The sequence below is a fragment of the Tachysurus fulvidraco genome, chromosome 10 (genome assembly GCF_022655615.1).
Source record: "Tachysurus fulvidraco isolate hzauxx_2018 chromosome 10, HZAU_PFXX_2.0, whole genome shotgun sequence".
NCBI classification, from domain to species: Eukaryota; Metazoa; Chordata; class Actinopteri; order Siluriformes; family Bagridae; genus Tachysurus; species Tachysurus fulvidraco.
In genome coordinates this window covers 7,886,810-7,908,473 of record NC_062527.1, presented here as the reverse complement: position 1 = coordinate 7,908,473, position 21,664 = coordinate 7,886,810, and the positions used below count along the sequence as shown (strand labels likewise).

The following is a 21,664-nucleotide window of genomic DNA, read 5'->3' as shown; positions in this document are numbered from 1 at the left end:
TATTTTGAAGTTTATTTTGAAATATAGCTTCCTGTTAAAACCGGAAATGGTGTTTTATGTCTGGAGGCGTACCGGTGTAAACAATGTCGTGCTGATGGAAACAAGCTGCCCAGCGTGCGGACTGTGGTGTACTTAGACTTTAGTAACATATTAATCTTTGTTCTCCAAGACTTTACACGTTTAGCTCTGCGCCGTGACTGTGACCGAGCTTACTGATGCATTCTTTACTAGATCTGTAAGTAACTTTAGCAGATAAGATTTTCTCTTCTCATCACAGAGAACATTACACACATAGAACATGCACGTCATACGGAATTACACACACACACACACACACACACACACACACACACACACACACACACACAGCCTTGTAAAAGTATTCATACCCACTGAAGTTTTTCACATTTTGACACGTTACAACCACAAACAAATTTTAGTAGGATTTTATGTGACAGACCAACACAAAGTGGCACATAATTGTGAAGTGGAAGGAAAATGATAAATGGTGTCAAAGTTTTTTTTACTAATAAATATCTGAAAAGTGTGGTGTTCATTTGTATTCATCCCCACGGAGTCAATACTTTGTAGAGCCACCTTTTGCTGCAATTACAGCTGCAAGTCTTTAGGGGTATGTCTCTACCAGCTTTGCACATCTAAAGAGTGAAATTTTTGCCTATTTTTTTTCTTTGCAAAATAGCTCAAGCTCAGTCAGATTGGATGGCGAGCGTCTGTGAACAGGGATTTTCAAGTCTTGCCACAGATTCCCAATTGGATTTAGGTCTGGACTTTGACTGGGCCATTCTAACACATGAATATGCTTTGATCTAAACCACTCCATTGTATCTCTGGCTGTATATTTAGGGTCATTGTCTTGCTGGAAGGTGAACCTCTGCCCGAGTCTCAAGTCTTTTGCAGACTAACAGGTTTTCATCCAAGATTGCCCTGTATTTGGCTCCATCCATCTTCCCATCAACTCTGACCAGCCTCCCTGTCCCTGCTGAAGAAAAGCATCCCCACAACATGATGCTGCCACCACTATGTTTCACGGTTGGGATGGCGTGTTCAGGGTAATGTGCAGTGTTAGGTTTCCGCCAAAGATAACATTTTGAATTTTGGCCAAAAAGTTCAATTTAGGTCTCATCTGACCAGAGCACCTTCTTCCACATGCTTGCTGTGTCCCCCACATGGCTTGTCGCAAACAGCAAACGGGATTTCTTATGGCTTTCTTTCAACAATGGCTTTCTTCTTGCCACTCTTCCATAAAGACCAGATTTGTAGAGTGCACAACTAATAGTTGTCCTGTGGACAGATTCTCCCACCTGAGCTGTGGATCTCTGCAGCTACTCCAGAGTTACCATGGGCCTCTTGGCTGCTTCTCTGATTAATGCTCTCCATGCACGACCTGTCAGTTTAGGTGGACGCCCATGTCTTGGTAGGCTTGCACTTGTGCCATACTCTTTCCATTTCCGGATTGTACAGTGCTCCGTGAGATGTTCAAGGCTTGGGATATTAATTTATAACCTAACCCTGCTTTAAACTTCTCCACAGCTTTATCCCTGACCTGTCTGGTGTGTTCTTTGGTCTTCATGATGCTGTTTGTTCACTAATGTTCTCTAACACACTTCGGAGGGCTTCACAGAACAGCTGTATTTATACTGAGATTAAATTACACACAGGTGCACTCTATTTACTAATTAGGTGACTTCTGAAGGCAGTTGGTTTCACTAGATTTTAGTTTAGGTGTATCAGAGTAAAGGGGGCTGAATACAAATGCACACCACACTCTTTAGATATTTATTTGTAAAAGGAATTTGGACACCATTTTCATTCCACTTTACAATTATGTGCCACTTTGTGTTGGTCTGTCACATAAAATCCTAATAAAATACATTTTTGTTTGCGGTTGTAACATGTCAAAATGTGGAAAAGTTCAGTGGGTATGAATAATTTTGCAAGGCTCTCTCTCTCTCTCTCTCTCTCTCTCTCTCTCTCTCTCATATATATATATATATATATATATATATATATATATATATATATATATATATATATATATATATATCTATCGTGTGTATATATACGTGTGTGTGTGTGTGTGTGTACTGCAGGAGTGCAGAGAGTGTGGCTCAGTATGCAGACCGCTATATTGAGTGCATTAGGACTTTACCGTACAGCATCAAGGACAAACTGCTACGAATAATGACGGCTAAAGGCTCTGTAACAGATTCCAACATCAGTCAGGTAAAAACAGTGGTATTATGCATGAATATTATTTTATGCTGATTGAGAACTTCATGCCTTTGGCTAGATTTTCCACAGGTGTGTTTACTTTCTGCTTACTTACATTTTACTTGTTCATATAACCTAAAAAGCATGTAGAGTAATATAAAAGAAAATGGAATACACAATTGATTAGAAGTGAATGAGTGAGTCCCCTGTACTGTATTGGTGGGAATGGGGCTTGAAAGGAAAAAATAAATCACATGAAAATAATGTCAGTCATGTTCATAGGCCTTCACAGTCTCCAGGTCTCATTTCAGCTGAACACCTAAGGGGGATTGTCGGTCTAGACAGCACTGTCTGTTATCAAGAGAAGTGGGGTTCATCTCTCCAGTTCCCTCCAATGGCCCCAAAACATGCTAGTATTTTTCCCTCATTAATTTGTCACCACTGTAATATATAACCTTTATAGTGCAACTTGTTTTCAAACAGTGGACCTAATGCTAAATTTAATAGAAGTAAATATATGTCTAGGTGAATACTGGATGTGTACAGGTGTGAAACGTTTTCACAGCTGCTTCTTGATATCACCAGTTCTGCTGCTCTTCTAAGGTTCTCCTAAAGAAGTGATGTAGTCTCTTGAATAAGGGGTGATGCAACTCTTTTCACTTGGATGTCCTGCTAGTTAGAATGATCTAGAACAATAAAAAATAACTCATTCCTTCATTATTTGTGGCTTAATAATCGAATATTTTTGCAGTTCTTGCATGCAGGAACTCGTACACTCGACCTGCAGAACTGCAGGGTTTCAGACTCTGCTCTCCGTCTAATCCACTGTCAGCAACTAGAGGCTATAATACTAATGAGATGCGTGAACATCACATCAGAAGGTATGATTTAGTGCAGAATCATGTAGAGGGTTCTGTTTTTATACTAATAATTATAGTAATACTACTATTACTGATGATGATGATAATAATGATATTGATAATGTGCTCAGGTCTGGACTCCTTGGCCTCACACTGTGCGGGTCTTAAGATAGTTGACCTCACTTCGTGTGCGGCTGTAACTGACTCAGGTTTACGAGCGCTGGCACGGAGCTGTAAGAGGCTAGAGGTTATATCGCTCTGTGAATGCCCTGGGATCAGTGATGAAGCTCTGATCGAGCTAGGCGCTAACTGCAGTTGTCTGTACAGCATCGATTTTAGTGGAACAGAGGTAAGTAACATGAGCTAAAAGTGCAGTCTAGGAAGCTACACAATTGTTATAACAGTCCAAATTTTTGTTTGCAGTCATATCTTTGTATTTTCTTGTGGCCACCTAAAACAGTGACTGGCACCGCATGTTAAAGTTGCTGATACCATTTATACAGTCAGTTAGTACTTAAATTGGAAAAGAAGACAAGACGACGTGATATCAAAGTGCTCATTTGTTCTGAAATTGCCAGCAGTTTAGAAAGTGGTGCTAATAGAATTGGCTATCAGTATGAATATTGATTGAGAAGAAGAGCAGCGCACACACAAGATGCTATACACGTCATTATTATTAAATAATCGTTAATTCCCCTGTGGCTCTTATTTATACTTATGTCTAGGGTATAGAAAAGTAGCTAAATCCTGTTCTTCCCAATACCATAGAGAACACTTAATTAAAATTAAGATTCAGAATCAGAATCACTTTGTTCACCAAATGTACAAATTACAGTTCAGACATACGATGTGCAAACAGGAAAAATGTGTAAACCTACAGACGTGCAGACATTAAATATTGTATAATAAACCCAATAAAATTCTAATTCTATCTGTCAATACATATTACATGTCATGAAATGCTTAAAAATGTATAAAAGGTACAATATAGAATAATAAGGAAAGAACTGCAGTCTGCTGCACAGTAAAGTGGGAGGCTGTACAAAGGTAAAATAAAAATAATGGATAAAATATGGGAAAAGAGAGAAGAATATCTGAACACTATTACTGATGATGATGTGGTAAAAAGAATATGAATATACTATTGAGTAAACATTGGGTACAATACAATACAGCATATTCAGTACAGCTTGGTAAAGGCCAGTACTGCTTATTTCTTATACATGGCTTGTTTTATGCTTTATTACCTTTACCTCTGATGCTGATGCTACATTTAAGACAGGACATGAGTAGTTATGGTGAACTCACATCTTTTTAGCCAGTATCCCAAAACTTTTAACCACTTCCCACAACAGAAAGCACCACTGGGAAATAAATGTTCATATGTTGTGTCCTTCAGAACCAGTAACATTTACCTGAGGTGTAAAATAGATATTTCCCTAAAGTATGTAAAATACATGGTGGCTTTTTTCAGCTGCGTGCATAATTCTCTGCAGTCTGGCTTTTAAGTACGAGTAGGGAATTAAAGTAATAAAAAAACAGTAATATAACTAAACTTTACTTATCCTGGGTACATATTTTGTCAAGACATTCGATAACACAATGAAAGTATTACATTTAACTTGAATTGAAACTACAGAGACCCTGTCATTATATGCAAATATCACTATTTTTATTCATATAAGTAAATTTTTTTTAGTATAGTATACTATACTATACAGTATATTTAACCCTACAGTTTAAAACCTCATTAAATCTGTATAAAACGGTATAATATTTAACAGTACCTTTCATAGAAAATATTAAGCTGTGGTAGTGAGAAATTTCTATTTAATTCGCTTCGTCAATATTTTTGAAAAAATGACCCCCATCATCTTCAAGCTTCTGATGTAGTGCTGACCTTCAGTGATATGCACTGAGACAAGATGTTTCTTAACCTTTCTGTGGTATTCTAAAAAGAAATTGTTCTTGAAAAAAAAATGTGTGTACTGTAAGTGTAAGTGTAATATTGTCACTTGACATGCTCCTGACAGGTCACTGATGAAGGTGTTACTGGTCTAGTGACTGGAGTGTGCTGCCAGAGCTTAAAGGTAATGTGTGTATTCACTGGTATTTATTTATTTATTTATTGCTATAGGAAATTATAAAGACAGTGTTATATGGTCTCAGTAACAAGCTGAATTTTTTCGCTGTATTAGCATTAAGTGAAAGTATGCTACATTCAAACATACATCAGTTTTATCCCTGCAATCTACCAGTATGTTTTACTTCTTCTTGTTGCCATAGTAATAAAGTTAATCTAGACTGTGGCGCATTTATATATAAAAGTAACCAGTGTATATATATATGCATATAATCTGCTTTTAAAATGTTATAGCAGGAATTGCTATTCTATTTAATGTATAAACTCACCAGAAACATATGTATTAAAAAAAAAGGAATTGTTTACAGGTTGCTGTGGATTACAGGGAATTTTATAGATGTATAGTAGCATTTACCCTGTTACTACCAAACCATATATAAAGAGCCCTAAAAACATGTCAAAAAAAATCGATGCCTTGGTTGATGCTTTTATTCCACTCCAACTTGCTTCATCTATACTTCTCTATTTTAAAGGAGTTACAGATGGTACGGTGCCGAAACCTAACAGACAAGGCTGTGGTTGCTGTTCTGTCAAACTGTGACAACATCAGAATATTCCATTTTCACAGCTGTCCCCTCATGACGGGTATATTAAAGTATTATTCCTTCACGAACAGACCAGTTTGATATATGTGACAACCTTCTTGCTCTTTGTCCCTGAAACTATCTTTGGTTTGTATTTTAGACAAATCCAGAGAGGCACTTCAAAAATTTATCGATCCTAAAAAGATTCATCAGGTCTCCTGGACTGTGTACTGAGTCTGCACTGAGTTTGGGTTCATCCACATACCTGTTACTGAGTATGGAAAGCTACAGTGGAAAAACAAATAGTAAACACATACTAAATCAGTTTAAAAATACACATACTAAATCGGTTTAACAAGATTACAGTTCAAATGAAACACGTGAATGTATAACTTAAGGAATTTCTGTTATGTTCATGCTAAATATTGATAGCAATGTTCGTGCTAAATGTTTGTACATGTATTTATTTTATATTAACTGTATGAAGCACTTTTTGGATGTAAGAACTCTATTCTAATGTCTATTTATTAATAAAATTATTGATGATGAGGCTGTGGGTGAAATTATCTTTGGTCATATTCATCATACCTGTTCTCAAATTATGGTTGTGATCTAACAGTCAATACAAATGTATAAAGTAAATACATTTCTTAATATCATATTAATTAAATACAAATATATTTCAAAAAGTACACCATCACAGCAACACAAGTGGTGAATGCTGAACAGGTTTATGTTTAAAATGTACAAAATGATTTTTTGTGAATGGAAAAAAAAAAGCCATGAGAGAAGAGAGGAGACAGAAAAACACGGAGATTCGTGCATTTTCTCTAAACTAAATGATGGTTATTTTCTAGCAGAGTAATCTCTTTTTGAGTGAATGGTTCTTACTTGACCAGTTTCTTGAAATGAAGTGGAGTTTTTTTTCCTGTCTGGACATTTCTAAACCATAATTACTCAAGCAATCTTACGAGGAAAAAAAATTAAAAACATATTTTTATTTTAGATCTAGGGTGAAAATCCTACAAACGCTGCTTTCTCACAGTACCCTATCAACTCAAGTAAAATGAGTATGAAGTGTCAGTGTCTGGTTATTTAACTTGAGTAGTTTAGTAATCTGGTCTGTAACACCAGACTGTGCTATTCGTCAGTCCGTAATTTTCCTCTCGGACTGAGTCAGGTAACTCGAAATGAGCCTGTTCATACAACAGTGTCTTAATGTCATGGCTCTCAAACTGAGCCCGTCCTGGGTCTCCGATAAGGATCTGTGTTCTGTGAAGTTTGACACATTTGTTGAGCCACTTATGTAAGCTTTCTGTAAGAGTCTCATCATAGAACATGTCTCCAAGCAGGATGAGGTCCCAGTTCTCAGGTTCGGAACCGATCAGATTCTGAGTCACACAAGGCAAGGGCTCTAAACCGTTCAGCTCACAGTTCATCTTTGTGGCAACTGCAGCAACTGCAAAACAACAGCAACTATACAAAATACTCTTCATATAGACTTTTTATATATTTAAAGATTTTGTTGTTTTTTTTGTGCGTGTAACATAAATGTCTTACTTGGATCAATGTCATTGGCCACCACATGAGCAGCACCACTAAGTTTAGCAGCAATAGCAGATGCACCACAGCCACATCCAAGATCCAGCACTTTTCTACCTACTGACAGTCCTGGATTGTTTAGAAGATACCTAAAAAATAAACCAATAGAACGCTTCATATTAAATATTTTTTAATCAAGGTTCTGAACCTCTTTCAGTTCCTCCCTTCTGGCAGGCTACAGAACTTTACCAAAACTGCCAGACACAGGAACAGTTTCTTTCCCCAGACAATCACACTGATTAACAACTCAACATAATTATATTCCCTGCTTCATATCTAAAAGGACTGCATTATCAGAACTGTCAGTCATCACATCATCTGTATACGTTACACACACTACTGCTGCTGCATATTGCACAAAACAAAATATTACACAATATTATAATATTATAACTGACCAGTCATGTTCTGTATTCATATTTAATACTTGTACTGTCTATAATGTCTCACATTTTTACATTTACAGCATTTAGCAGACGCCCTTATTCAGAGCGACGTACCATTTTTATTTTTGTTTTGTATAGTCCGTTGTGTTTTGTCTGTTGTGTCTTGTCTTGTGTAGTCTGTTGTGTTTTGTCTTGTGAAATCTGTTGTGTCTTGTGTAGTCTGTTGTGTCTCATCTTGTATAGTCTGTCTTGTCTTGTCTGTCTGGTCTGTCTTGTATAGTCTGTCTTGTCTTGTCTGTCTTGTCTGTTTTGTCTTGTCTTGTATATTCTGTTGTGTCTCGTCTTGTATAGTCTGTCTTGTCTTGTCTGTCTGGTCTGTCTTGTTGTCTTGTATAGTCTGTCTTGTCTTGTCTGTCTTGTCTAGTTTTGTCTTGTGTAGTCTGTTGTGTTTTGTCTTGTGTAGTCTGTTGTGTCTCGTCTTGTATAGTCTGTCTTGTCTTGTGTAGTCTGTTGTGTCTTATCTTGTATAGTCTGTTGTGTTTTGTCTTGTGTAGTCTGTTGTGTCTCGCCTTGTATAGACTGTCTTGTCTTGTCTGTCTTGTATAGTCTGTTTTGTCTTGCTGTCTTGTGTAGTTTGTTTTGTCTTGCTGTCTTGTCTTGTGTAGTCTGTTGTGTTTTGTCTTGTGTAGTCTGTTGTGTCTTGTCTTGTGTAATCTGTTGTGTTTTGTCTTGTGTAGTCTGTTGTGTCTGGTCTTGTATAGTCTGTTGTGTTTTGTCTTGTGTAGTCTGTTGTGTCTTGTCTTGTGTAATCTGTTGTGTTTTGTCTTGTGTAGTCTGTTGTCTCTTCTTGTATAGTCTGTCATGCCTTGTCTGCTCCGTCTTTGTCTTGTATAGTCTGTTTTGTCTTGTGTAGTTTGTTTTGTCTTGCTATCTTGTCTTGTATAGTCCAAGGTAAATGTATAATATAATGTTATTTATGTCTCTGTACTTTTGAGAGTAACAAACAGCTGGAACCAAATTCCTTGTGTGTTTTAACAGCCCAATAAACCTGATTCTGATTACTTATTGTCACAATGCAATTATCAGAGCACTGCAACCCAAACTGTAACTTACCACTTGTGAAGCCAACAGTGTTTACATGTTACAGTAACATCATTACCTGCTCAGTGCCTGTCCCCCAGGCCAGTATATCGCCCAGAAGGGATCAGGAAATGGCCACAACTCTGGTCTCTCCGTCCAGAAACGACATTTCACTGTAAAGAGTCTTAAAGAGATCTCAGGTGTTAAACTTTGACCTTTGACTATCTCAGTGTTTTCTGCAATAAACCTCCTTATTTTATTTTCTGTGTTGCATTTCATATATTGTCGAATGTTTCTTTGTTGAATAATCTGGATAGATTTACTCAGCAGGTCTTTACCACATAAACATATAAAGAGTCCCCGGTTCATATCTATAAACAGCCCAGTAAGTCTACAACACGACACCATTTAATTGCTAAACACTAATTTGTACAGTAACCCTTAAAATAATATAAACTACAGATATGCTCAACTGTTTAAGCGTCCTCTGTAAAAAATCTTCCTCTTCTTCTTCATGGCTGTTGTTTCACCATTTTATTGTGCTTTACCGCCATCTACTGATCTGGCAGATTTGCGTTGTTAAGTGAAGCTACACAATCCACCTTCCTTGTCCTATTTCTAATTGCACTTTGAACCTTCTATAAAACACAACACAAGTGTTTTTGTAGATTTTTATGTACTGTGACTTTATTGGATGGATGTTTTACTTAGTTTTAAATGTAATGTAATTCATTTTATTATAATATAATATACAGTGTAGTAAAACTTAAACCTGGTTTGGGTTTATAAAGGATTTATACCTCCACTACACAGTACAGTATAAATACACATATAAATCAGTATTATATCTATTATAGTATACCTGTAAGTGATCCAGCAGTTTCTCCTCGGCACTAAACACCAGCTCCTCAAGCAGCTTCACAGACTCATCTTCTCCTTATAGTCTACCTATTATAATATACCTATTTCCGCACACGTAATGTTGATTGAACATGCAGTATTTATACTGGTTGGCACTGTTTTGTCTTGTATTTTTTGTCCTGCACTGTCTTGTTTGTCTTGTCCTGCACTGTTTGCACCAGGTTGCACAGATGCTAATAACATATAATACTAATATGTTCATTCCAGTATTTCTGCACATGTAATATTGTTTGAACATACAGTATTTATACTGGTCTGTGCTGTTTTTGTGTATTGTTTGCACTGTCTTTTGTTCTGCACTGTCTTTTTTCTGTCTTGTCCTGCACTGTTTGCACCAGGTTGCACAGATGCACTTTATGTATCTAGGAATTACTGATACTACGTCCTTATAGCTCTGTCTTTGTTTTATGTAGCACCATAATCCTGGAGAAATGTTGTCTCATTTCACTGTGTACTGCAACAGCTATATATGGTCAAAATGACAATAAAAGCTTCCTCAACTTGCCTTGACTTGAATTAACTTGACTATACACCAGTGTTGGATAATTTAGTGAGATAAATAGTGTTATACATGTAAAAAGAAATATGGATCACACAATCTATGCAGCAGATGCTTTATTTAAACTCTCCCATTATTCTTTCCCTGAGAACCATGAAGAAAAACTTAGTCAGAAGGTATGCTAGCTAAATGAGCAGGGTGGAAACATAACCTTTCCTTTAATAGCTAATTTGAGTCTAACCACTATTAAAGATGTCTGTTTATTCTGGCCCATTCTTTCTTATACGAAGGGTGTATACATTGTCATATGAAATCGGTTTTGGGTTTTGGAACTTTAGCACTTTAGAATGTAAACTATGACTAAATTGACTAAATATAAAATCCACTTGAGAGCTTTTAGGGATTGGTGACACATAGCTGTGTGGTCAATCTGGTGAGCTGATAATTCATAGAGGAGGGAGGCTGGACACACACACACACACACACACACACACACACACACACACACACACACACACACACACACACACACACACACACACACACACACACACACACACACACACACACACACACACACACACACACACACACACACACTGTGATCTGTATGTGACTGTCACCATGGAGACCTGCTATCAAGGCCACAGTTTCAACAGGCTGCTTGAAGAATAAACAGCGCACAGAGGCATAAGCGCTGATTGATAGAGAGAGAAGAAAGGAGAAGACCAGAAAAGCACTTGCATGGTACAACGGTAGACATTAAATTTTACATTTTAACATTTTTTTTATTCTGTTTCTATAATTCTGTAATGCTGTCAGTTGTTAAAAGTGCAAAACAAATTAATTGAATTGAAAAAAGAAATCAACCTTCTCCACAGGATTGTTCACATTTTAGATGTGAATTATTATTATTATTATTATTATTATTATTATTATTATTATTATTATTATTATTATTATTATTATTATTATTATTATTATATTTTTTTTATCTAATTCTATCCTATATTATTTTATAGCTGCTCAGCTTGCATTATAACTACAAACAAACAAACAGTATTGTGCTACAGTTGCCATGTTACATGTGCATGGCAGGTGTAAAAACTCTCCAGGCTGTATGAAATATTACTGGCTAAGGGTAGGGCAGAGACGTTCTGGGTTAAAACATGCAACATCATTTCCACCAGCAGTGACAACAACAGCTTACTCTCTTCTAACAGCTGGCTGTAAAGTTCTTACACAGAACAGAATTCTTGCCTTCAAACGGATCATTTCTTAAGATGGCCAGCTGGTTCAGTGATGACAGGTTCATGGCAGACAAAAATGACCAGGAATGGGACCTTGGTTTGGGATCTCAGGAACTCAGGAACTCTTTCAGATCTTCAAACCCTATCGTGTCTGAGTTTGACTTGTGGGAAAAGTCTCTCTTTAAATCTCGGGTAAGTGTTGACCTCTAGTTCCACCACTGGACAGTCTGTTATTTAGAAATGATTTCAAAGACTAGTCAGCAATTTGTATAATCATGTCAAACAAACCCCAAACTTTTTTTTTCAATTATAAGATTGTCTGACACGTCTGTGTTTTATAAGTCTACAACATAATTTTCTCTCATAATTGAAAGATTTATATTGACTTATATTTATATGCATATAAACAAACAAATGTATAACATGTTGACTAAGTAACTAATATAGAAAAAAAAGTATAAAATATAACAGCTAAAATAACTAAAATATCTCTGCATTTTATTTACATGCACTTATTGTTGCCGTGGTAGTCTCTAACTAGGTCCTATTGTTTTCAGTCCTCAGCTCTGAGTTGTGTGGGTTTGTCTCGATCTGATCACAGCTCCAAAATTAGCACCAGGTCAGCAAACCTTTCTGGGAACCATCAGTGCATTTGATATTTCCCACAACTGTAGTAATTGTATATATCCAAATGAGCTATTTCTCTTGGATTATTTTTCCATTTTGCTATAAGAACAATTCATGTACTTATTCTGTGTTACAAATCATCTTGTGTGTATTAGCTCCACTGGCAGTCAGTGTGGGATAAATCACAGTGAGTCATCTGCCAGGCAAAGATGGCAGTCTGCTTCACGTCTTGCGCCAGACGGGGCCCCCAGGTCCCACTCTGAGTTTGAGCTACGGAGTGCGCTAGAGGAGAGCAGCATGAGGAGAACGGAGCTCATTCAGAGGCTCCGGGAGGCTAACAGCTGTATGGATACACAAACAGACCTGCTGAAAGCCAAAGAGAGCCAGCTTCAGCATAGCCAGAGCACTACCCAACGTCTAGAGCACAAGCAAAAGGTTGTGCTTTTCTTAGACTAAAACAAGGTTTTAATTAAAAGGATTGAATACCTTCAAAACAGAAAATAGTACTATGAGTTACTTTCACAAGTTTTATGCTAGACATTTGGATGATTTATATACAACATTGGTGTTTTTTTATTATTGAAAAATAACAAGAATTTATTTTTAACCGAGATTCAAGAGATAAATTCTATTAGAGTTACAAAATCTACGGTGTGGTCTGTTGATGTAACAGCTTCTTATAAGGAGTTGACTTTAATTTTAGAAAAATGTTTATTTAAGTTTGTTTTATATCTTGCATTTAATACATTTTGTTACACTTTATTGAATTGGATCTAAAGTATATTGTAATGGTAAATTGTATCATTACACTGTATGATAATACAACTGCCAATCTTACAATTTTGAATTAAGGTGTTAAATATTATGTGAGTTTTGTAGAGTGATTGTGTGATTCGTTCAATTCTATGGCCACTTATTTGTGTACGGCTTTTCTCCCATAGCAGCTGGCAAAGGCACTGAGTGTTGTTGACGAGCAGAAAGAAGCTGCTGAGCTAAGTCGCTTTGAGGAGAGCTATCGCAGCGCAGACCTTCAAGAAAAGTGAATTTGTGGATCATAATACAACTGTGACTCATCATAGGCATTAAATATGTTGTTTACTTTGATAGCTACATCTGAGCTTTATTCATCTGAGTGTGTGTGTGTGTGTGTGTGTGTGTGTGTGTGTGTGTGTGTGTGTGTGTGTGTGTGTGTGTGTGTGTGTGTGTGTGTGTGTGTGTGTGTGTGTGTGTGTGTGCGTGTGCATGTGTGTGTGTGTGTGTAGGGTGCTACAGCTGGAGATGGACATTATGAAGATGAAATCTAGCCTTGAGAGCAGGAGCACTACAAAAATATCAGCATCACATTCAAAGCCACACCTAGGCAGGACCATGCCTGTAACAAAAGAGGAATCTTTCAGAGAGGTCACACTGCACACTGCATGTGCCATTGAATTGAAAAATAACAGCTCAGCCTACAGTTGAATTGTATTTGAAAGTTTGTCCCATTGGTGTTTGATAATAACTAATAATTAATAACTGCTGATTGGACATAAACTCTAAACACATTTTAATGTGTTCTATTATTTAATATGTAAAATGCCTGCGTTAACAGGGAGCGAAAAAGGCAGCTAGGGAAATTAAAAAGCTTGAAGAAGACCTCAGGGAGGCAGAGGAAAGAGCCGTGACAACAGCGGCCGAAAAGGACCATGCATTAAAACAACTCCAATCATGTAAAGAAGTCAGTCACTTTTATGGTTTAAGTGTAAATTTTAAATACAACTAAACAGACAGCTGTTTCTTTGACACCTCATTTCTTTGGGTTGCATTGTAGGATCAGCAGAAAGTATTAAGCCAGATGGAGGGGCTGAAGCAGAAGTTTAGCACGTCCATGGTGGCTCAGAGTGAGTTGCAGGACCAGCTCAGCGAGACTCGCAGTCGCCTCGGCCAACTGGAACTGGTAAGAGATTAAATAGTAAAGTGATTAAATAGTGTCATCAAATCCTTACAAATCATGGACCATTTCACATACCTTTCTCTTTGTGTTCCAAAATCCTTGACAGGAGAATGAACTGCTCACCACAAAAACACTGAGATTGGACGACCACATAGAGGACCTGAAGTCAAAGTTGTCCAACGCGTTAGTTGATAAAGATCGTCTGGTTCAGGTCCTTCCAGACTTTTCAGGCACATTTGTTAATGCTGTATGATTCAGTGCTGCTCGCTCTGATCCAGGACATCATCTATCAATAGATGGAATACTACAAGAAAAAGAATTATTTTCCTTTCTTGTTATTTTATACAGGAGAAAGCTGAACTGCACCAAAGAGTGCAAAGCTTAGAACTAGAGCTGCAAAGATCCCAGATGGGCAGAGAGGGTTTCACTCAGCAGGTGTGTGATCTCCACTCCCAGCTAACTCAGGCCAAGAGCCTGGCCAGCCAACAACAGCAGAGTACCTTATTACTGAAAGAGGAACTGCATTCAGCCAAAGAGGTCAGGATTTCATACACTGTATTCTGCCATACACATGCAAGACGACAGATATAATAAGGTAATTAGTGAAACATAAGGATCACATGTGCAGAGACAGGAAGGGGCTATGGATCGGTCGGGGCAAAAACACACGTCAAAACACAAAACAAAGAGCAGCAAACTTACAAAAGATCATTTATTGGTCTCAGTCACCCCATACAAAGTGGTGTGATGCGGAAGCCAAATCTTGCAAATCAACTTTGTTGGCCATGCTGATAACAATGAAGTCACCATTCTCACCATCACAGTTCTCTATAAGTCCAGCTGTAATTTCAATCAGTTTAGACAGGCATTTTAAATCACAGACTTCTCTCTGGCAATCCCCCATATGTAACAATCACCTTTTCATAGCTGCCAAGCTAGATTCTAACTTTATAAGATGGCAGGACTTGAGTCTAATTAAGTGTAGTGACTTTTTTTTATTGAAAATGAAAATGAAAATTGTCACTTACAACGATCTGGTTCAAAAATCTACAGGTCCATCAATTTATCCAAGCCTGTTGTTCCGTGTTTCCTCAAATGCCCCCTGAATCATGATTAGATTTGGTTCTTAAGGCCCCTACACACTTCAAAGGCCCCATTTCCCAAATATATAACTTAATTATGAAATTTCAAAACATATCATTAAAGAAGACAAAGTGAATAGCAGGGTTAGGAATTGTCTGAAGACACCGAGGTTTGACAATCCGTTGACAGAATAAATAGGACTTTATCTTGCGCACGACTTAATCTGATTCAGATGAAGGTTTTCTAAGGACAAATTGGCTAAACTATATCCAAATATAGCTGAAACCTGCGGTCATTGTAATTCATCTAAAACAGATTTTTCTTCTCTTTCCTCAACATATGCGAGGTTCAGTTGGGGTGGAAATTTGTGGGAAAAAATGTGAAAAAAGGCAATGTTTTTGTATGGGTCTTTTTGCCACTGAATAATTTCAATGTACCTTGTTTTGATAAAAATAACACAAAAGCATTTGATACGTAACATACTGTAAATAAACTGTCCAAAATTGTCCACGCCCTCATGACAATATTAGAAAGCTTTTTTACTTTCGTTATAATTTTATTTGCACTTTATTTTAGACTTAATATTTTTCTGCCTTGATATATTTTTAAGCTCTGGATGTGTCTTTTGCCAAGGTGATTGAGAAACTGACAGCAGATCTGGCTACAGCCATGCAGAAGCTTCAGGAGTCGCTGCAGAAGCTACATGAGCTGGAAGCAGAGAAGCTGATCCAAAGCAGTCAGATCTCTGCCCTGGAGACTGAGCGTTTGCAGCTGCTTGGAGAGAAGGAGGAGCTGATGGATGTGTTTGACCAAGGAGATCAGAAACAGCTAAGAGATCTGAAGGAGAGATGCTGCCAGCTCAGGTGAGATTTAGTCTGACTTTAACTGTTAAAAAAAAACAAGCTTTAGATTGTAGCATGTGAAACTGGGTTTCTCTACCGTGTTTAGAGAATTACAGGAAATGTTGGAGTATGAGAAGAAGGAGCTTGAGGCACACTGCCAGGGCCTGGAAAAGAAGGTAGAGAATGTTGAGGCAGAATATGGGCTTAAGGAACAAGAGCTGAAGCTCATGGAAGAGAAGATGGAGCAAGAGAAGGAAGAGCTGAAGAGAGTGGCAGCTCACTGGAATGAGCGATGGCTGGATGTTGCGATGGCATTGCAGTCTTCTCAGGTCCAACTAGAAGAGTCCAAGAAGCAACAGCAAGAGTCTGATGCTGTATGGACTGCACCATTTCAAATTATTTATATATTATAATATGACAACCTACATTTTATCATGTTTCAATAATATATTTCTATATACAAATCACTGTTTACTATTACTATCAAAAGTCACTTCCTTGTTTGTCCTAAGCTGAGGGAAGAGGCAGCAGAAATGGTCATCAAGCTCAAGTCAGAGATGATGGACAGGCAGTAAGTTTGTACATGAAGCATTTGGAATTTTTACATAAATGAAAATAGAATAACCAAAATACATTTTATATTAAACACATGGTGTTCATTGAAAACAATCTAGAGTACACACTGGTTATGGTGCACAACATCAAGCAAGCCTACATTAGTCATAACTTCAGATTTTTCTTAGCGTTCAATACGCCACCCTGTAACATTTTTATTGGATTATGAATTAATTTAATGGGAGCTTATTACTGTATACTTTTCATTATATATGGTTAGTGTAATTGCAAGAGGATTTACGGACACTAAGTATGTTCTCTTACAAGGAATCTTATCCAGAGTTTGCTAGAAGAGAAGACACACCAAGAGAAAGAGCTGGCCAGAGTTAAGGTATCTAACTGCATGTCCTTGCTTTCTCATATCCATAATTTATTGATAATTAAAGAATATTAATTTTGTAACATTGGGTAATATTGATATTGAGATTCAATAACTTACAGAAAGAAGCCGGTGCCTTGGAGCGAGTTGAGCTTGATGCATGTAGACAAGAGCTAGAACTGGAGAAGAACAGAAGCCAGACCCTCCAGCAGAAATTGATGGGAAACCCTGTACGTCCTTGTTTTCCAGTAACAGACCAGGCCAAGTGATGCCAACAGTTGCCAATAATACAAGCATGGTATTACTGTGTATTACTGTGGTGGTGGCTGTAGGTCTCTCTGGAGGAGATGGATGGAGAGCTGGTGCAGTTGAAGAGTGAGCTGCAGAAGGTGTGTGACATGCTGAAGATTTCTGAAACTGAGCTGGAGGAGCATCAGCGTGAGCTTCAGTCTGCTCGTGGCCAGGTGAAAATGAACTGACTAGCCACTGTAATACTGTACATGTAATGCATTGGGCTGCTGATCGGAAAGCTTTAGAGAGTATCGGATAAAAGTCAAATGAGGTGAATGTAATTAAACAGTATACAAAAAGAATTGTGACTCATTTCTCATTTTTAGATGAGAAAATAGGAAAGTTGTAGTGAAGGGAACATTATATACATCTTTTATGGCTTAACATGCTCTGTATGATTACAGGTGACAGAACAGAACAACGACGTACAGAGACTGGAGCAACAACTGGCTAAGCGAGATCAGGACTTGAAACAAAGGTGGATACACATATAACTGTCACCAGAAACTAATGATACAGAGTACAAATTAAATGTTGTCGGTGATTGTATCATATAATGAATAAAATGCTTGTTTATATTCAAACAATGTAGCCAAGATCTTTTCAGTTGAGACCAGGACAAGACTAAATCCTATAGCAACTCTGACCATGAAAAAAAAGACCACATTTGCCAGTCTAGGCCAAGATGAAACTAAGATTCTATAGTATAGGAAGGAGATTACAGATCACATTTCCACTGAAAATGGTTCATAGACAAATCGATGTTACAAACAAAGATACAGATATTGCAGCACTATAGTACAGTGAAGAAACACCAGCAGGTAGAGCTAGAACTAGAGCAAAGCCGATTTGCCTTTTTTAATAAAGGGATGTCAAACAAATAGTAATCATTTTTTTTTCCAGTATAAGGTATCATCATCGTTGTCAAGATCAGTCCAAGTCCTGATTTGAAGCTAGGTTTAAGTTACTGATTGTAATGTTAATACATGTTACTTTAGAGATGATTTCCTGAAGGATTTGATGAGACAGAAAGACGCAGAGAAAACCGAGGCCCAAATCAAGATAACTGCTCTTGAAAATGAGGTAAACAAACTACGATCGGGACTCATTTTAAATAAAGTGTTGAAGAAACATTTGAATAATAAGCCATGGCTAATCTTGTTGTATCCCTTCTCATGCAGCTTGCTGGACTCAAAGGTCAGAAGATCATCCAGAAACCAGGAACTCGACGTGACTCTCAGCTCATAGACTCCTTAATGGAAGGTAACTATTCTGGTTGTGTTCTCATTAGATATTAGACAAAACCAGTGCCAGACTTTATATGCAAATTGACATCGTGATTCGCATTGTGGTAACAGAGAGCAGTAGGACAACGGAGCAGGATGTACAGAAAGCGCATAGCGTCAATCCTCCCCAACCGGTACTGACATTTTAGATAACACTCTATCCACTGTCTTATTTGGGTTTAGTCTATGCTGACTAGTACTCTGTTTTACTTAGGGAAAAGGAGAGAGGCAATCATCATTTGTGAAGAGAAAAGAGGCAGGAGTAAGGTGTGATAGCATAGATCCTGACCAACAGAGAAGGCTAATCACTGAGCAGGTGTGTTCGTTGCACTTCACAACATGGCGCTTGAAATAATATTCAATTTAAGAGTTTAATGTCAGAATAAGTGTCTTAAACAGGTGAGTGATTCCTATAAAGTTCACTAGATATACACTTAAATGAAATATAATCCTCATTATATTATAATTTTATCTACATGCTAATTTCTGCCCCAGCTAAAAAGACTGTTTAAAGAAAGGGAACAGATGAGCGATGTGGTGTCTCCCATGACCCAGAGAAATGCTGGCTCAAAGTCTCCTAAGGTATTCAAGGTAGGAACATAAACCTTTTATTTCTATTCAACAAACTCAGTCAAAACTTTCTGCAGCTTTTTCATACCAGTTATTTCGCACAACACCTAATTTTGTTAACCATGGGCACAAAGCATGTTTGGACTACACTGCATGTCAATCTTGACTAAAATGAAATGAGCAAATAATAACGTTTGAATACCTTTATAGAATGAGAATTCCATGGAGACGGAAAGAAATGAGGTGAAGAGGCAACAGAAATGTGGACTAGATTTAGGGGTTCATGAGAAGACAGGAGGACTTGCTGCAGAAAACGTTGCTTCAGAGAAACAACCCCAGCAGATCTAATCAAGATGTAGTACTAATCAAGTGAGTAATAGTGACAATGTTGGAGCTGCTAAGGATGATTTGTCTTATGTATGAAGCAGAAAAACTGCTGAATGACAGAATGTTGTAAGTGTCTCAGAATCCTTCCTGAACTTTTGCTGAAAGATTTTACTCTCACTCACTCACTCACTCACTCACTCACTCATTTTCTACCGCTTATCCGAACTACCTCGGATCACCTTAGGGTTGGGGGTTCGATTCCCGCCTCTGCCTTGTGTGTGTGGAGTTTGCATGTTCTCCCTGTGCCTCAGGGGTCTCCTCCGGGTACTCCGGTTTCCTCCCCCGGTCCAAAGACATGCATGGTAGGTTGATTGGCATCTCTGGAAAATTGTCCGTAGTGTGTGAGTGAATGAGAGAGTGTGTGTGTATGTGTGTGTGCCCTGCGAAGGGTTGGCACTCCGTCCAGGGTGTATCCTGCCTCGATGCCGCCTGAGATAGGCACAGGCTCCCTGTTACCCGAGAAGTTCGGATAAGCGGTAGAAAATGAATGAATGAATATTATGCAAATAGGACATTAGATTTAAAATGTCATGCTAGTCTGATTTGAGAGGTAAAGAAAAAGGTCTATGCTATGAACAGTCAACATTCACTGAGACTGAAGATAGTGTACAAAATAGAATTATGCTGTATGTTTAGCCCATATTCTAGTATTATGAATAGATAGGATTTATGGTAACCCAATAGAAACATTTTGTGTGGCAGCATGGTCCTTAGTGAGGAAGATAAGGTAAGTTTCAGGAAAATAATAGTTATAAACCTTCTATATCTGTCCTCATTAGATCAAGATAAGGTGTGGTGCTTAATCACAATTAGAGTTCATCTCCATTTGAAATGGTTATTGAACAGCTGGAGATTTGTGCATACATCTGTTTGTGTGCTCTATATCAGTTTCAGATATTTAAAAAGATGTTTCCATGCATGTCCAATGTCCATTCAGTGAAATAATATGTCCTAATTTATCTCCTGCATTTTCTACAGAGTGATTTTTGTTATTATATTTTGTTCTGATTTACAGTAAAACTACAACAGACCTGGGAGTTCCAGCTAAATCTATAACACTGAGATACACAAACTTGTGTGCTATTTAATTTACAAATAAGAGGAAACCCTGACCACCATACCACCCCTGTTGTGTGTGGATGGAATATTTCTTGCTGGGCAGGTTAAGGTGTGTGACTGCGAGCTGGAGGAGGATGAGGTATAAACTCAGGTTGTGGAGGAAGGCAAGGACTTGTACGTGTTTGACAAGTGGAATAAGTGTGTAAGTGGAAAAGGGCCTCATTATTTTAAATATCACAATTTCTTTACTTGTCAAATGCTCAGATTTCAAGTGTTATTTTATTTTGAAAATTCTGAAGATATATCAAATTCAAGACGCATGTTGCTAAACAAAGTATTTTGAGTTTTTTTTAACTTTTAAGCAATGTTTGGAAATTTTGCAAAGTATTTTTTTTTTAATAAAATAAGAAAACATGCTTCAAAACAGGACAAAATGAACCTCTTTCGCTCAGTAAGTTCAGATACTTGCCTGCATAATTCTTCTTGCACCATACAATAAAAGTCTTTAACTTTACTGATTTAGCTACAAAGCAAAAGCCTGCTGGAGCTTTGTGTTTATATTACTAAACCTCGGTGTTGCTGACATTTGATGTAAGCCAGAGCTTTTATACCATTTTTCAGCGCTCCGTATGTAAATGAGTCTGTATCTCCACAGAAAAGATTTCAGATTTGACCATGAAGAAATTAACAGAGGTATAAAACAATTGTATTGTCCAAATTCCTGTCAAAGATATAAGGTTAAAGGAGTGCTCCATACTGAACCCATCTTCTCATCTGAACCACTCCTTTATCTTCAGAATCCTTTGTATATAAGCTTAATTAAGTTTCATTTGTTCCACTAAGTCAATATTAGATATATTAACTATGATAATGATGGGTTATGTAAGTTCCATCACAAAATAAAACAGATCCGACTCCTGGTCTTTACTACAGGAACAATTGTGGTTATAGCATCTTAACAAGTCAACAGAATAAAAGGTCACTGTGGTTCTAGTTTCCATTAACTTCAAGTATTTGAACAAGGCATTAAATTTGGAAAATTCCCACACATGTTAAGAAGATGAACTTGCAATTTATTTCTAGTGCCACATAAGCTGTCTGCCATGTTCTGTTTAATTCCTGAGATACCTTTTACAAGAGTAGATTTTAAAAAAA

At 37.5% G+C, this 21,664-nt stretch overlaps 3 protein-coding genes across 4 annotated transcripts; 2 read left to right on the top strand and 1 right to left on the bottom strand.

Moving 5' to 3' along the window:
• Window positions 1-42: 42 nt before the first annotated feature.
• On the top strand, window positions 43-6,308 carry amn1 (antagonist of mitotic exit network 1 homolog (S. cerevisiae)). The gene is made up of 7 exons (XM_027173332.2): window positions 43-235; window positions 2,112-2,244; window positions 2,984-3,113; window positions 3,224-3,441; window positions 5,126-5,182; window positions 5,709-5,820; window positions 5,920-6,308. Exons 1-7 carry the CDS (start codon window positions 216-218, stop codon window positions 5,991-5,993), a joined length of 744 nt encoding a protein of 247 aa, XP_027029133.2. The 5' UTR covers window positions 43-215; the 3' UTR covers window positions 5,994-6,308.
• A 166-nt stretch (window positions 6,309-6,474) lies between these two features.
• On the bottom strand, window positions 6,475-9,432 carry etfbkmt (electron transfer flavoprotein subunit beta lysine methyltransferase). 2 transcript variants are annotated; one of them, XR_003444744.2, is made up of 4 exons: window positions 9,301-9,432; window positions 8,907-9,011; window positions 7,320-7,450; window positions 6,475-7,218 (listed from the first exon to the last, which is right to left on the bottom strand). XR_003444744.2 is itself a non-coding variant. In XM_027173331.2 (3 exons), exons 1-3 carry the CDS (start codon window positions 9,233-9,235, stop codon window positions 6,869-6,871), a joined length of 810 nt encoding a protein of 269 aa, XP_027029132.1. In that variant the 5' UTR covers window positions 9,236-9,294; the 3' UTR covers window positions 6,475-6,868. The 2 variants fall into 2 exon arrangements, 1 of the variants encoding a protein (XP_027029132.1); XM_027173331.2 differs by lacking the exon at window positions 9,301-9,432 and having other exon boundaries at window positions 8,907-9,294.
• Window positions 9,433-10,894: 1,462 nt separating this feature from the next.
• On the top strand, window positions 10,895-21,632 carry LOC113660072 (centrosome-associated protein CEP250). Its single transcript, XM_027173303.2, has 24 exons — window positions 10,895-10,994; window positions 11,471-11,689; window positions 12,055-12,116; window positions 12,280-12,559; window positions 13,066-13,163; window positions 13,387-13,525; window positions 13,716-13,841; window positions 13,935-14,060; window positions 14,164-14,268; window positions 14,406-14,594; window positions 15,774-16,003; window positions 16,089-16,356; window positions 16,495-16,553; window positions 16,865-16,928; window positions 17,039-17,146; window positions 17,249-17,380; window positions 17,612-17,685; window positions 18,206-18,290; window positions 18,389-18,470; window positions 18,566-18,627; window positions 18,708-18,809; window positions 18,989-19,084; window positions 19,274-19,432; window positions 20,466-21,632. Exons 1-23 carry the CDS (start codon window positions 10,992-10,994, stop codon window positions 19,409-19,411), a joined length of 2,847 nt encoding a protein of 948 aa, XP_027029104.1. The 5' UTR covers window positions 10,895-10,991; the 3' UTR covers window positions 19,412-19,432; window positions 20,466-21,632.
• The last annotated feature ends 32 nt before the right edge of the window (window positions 21,633-21,664 follow it).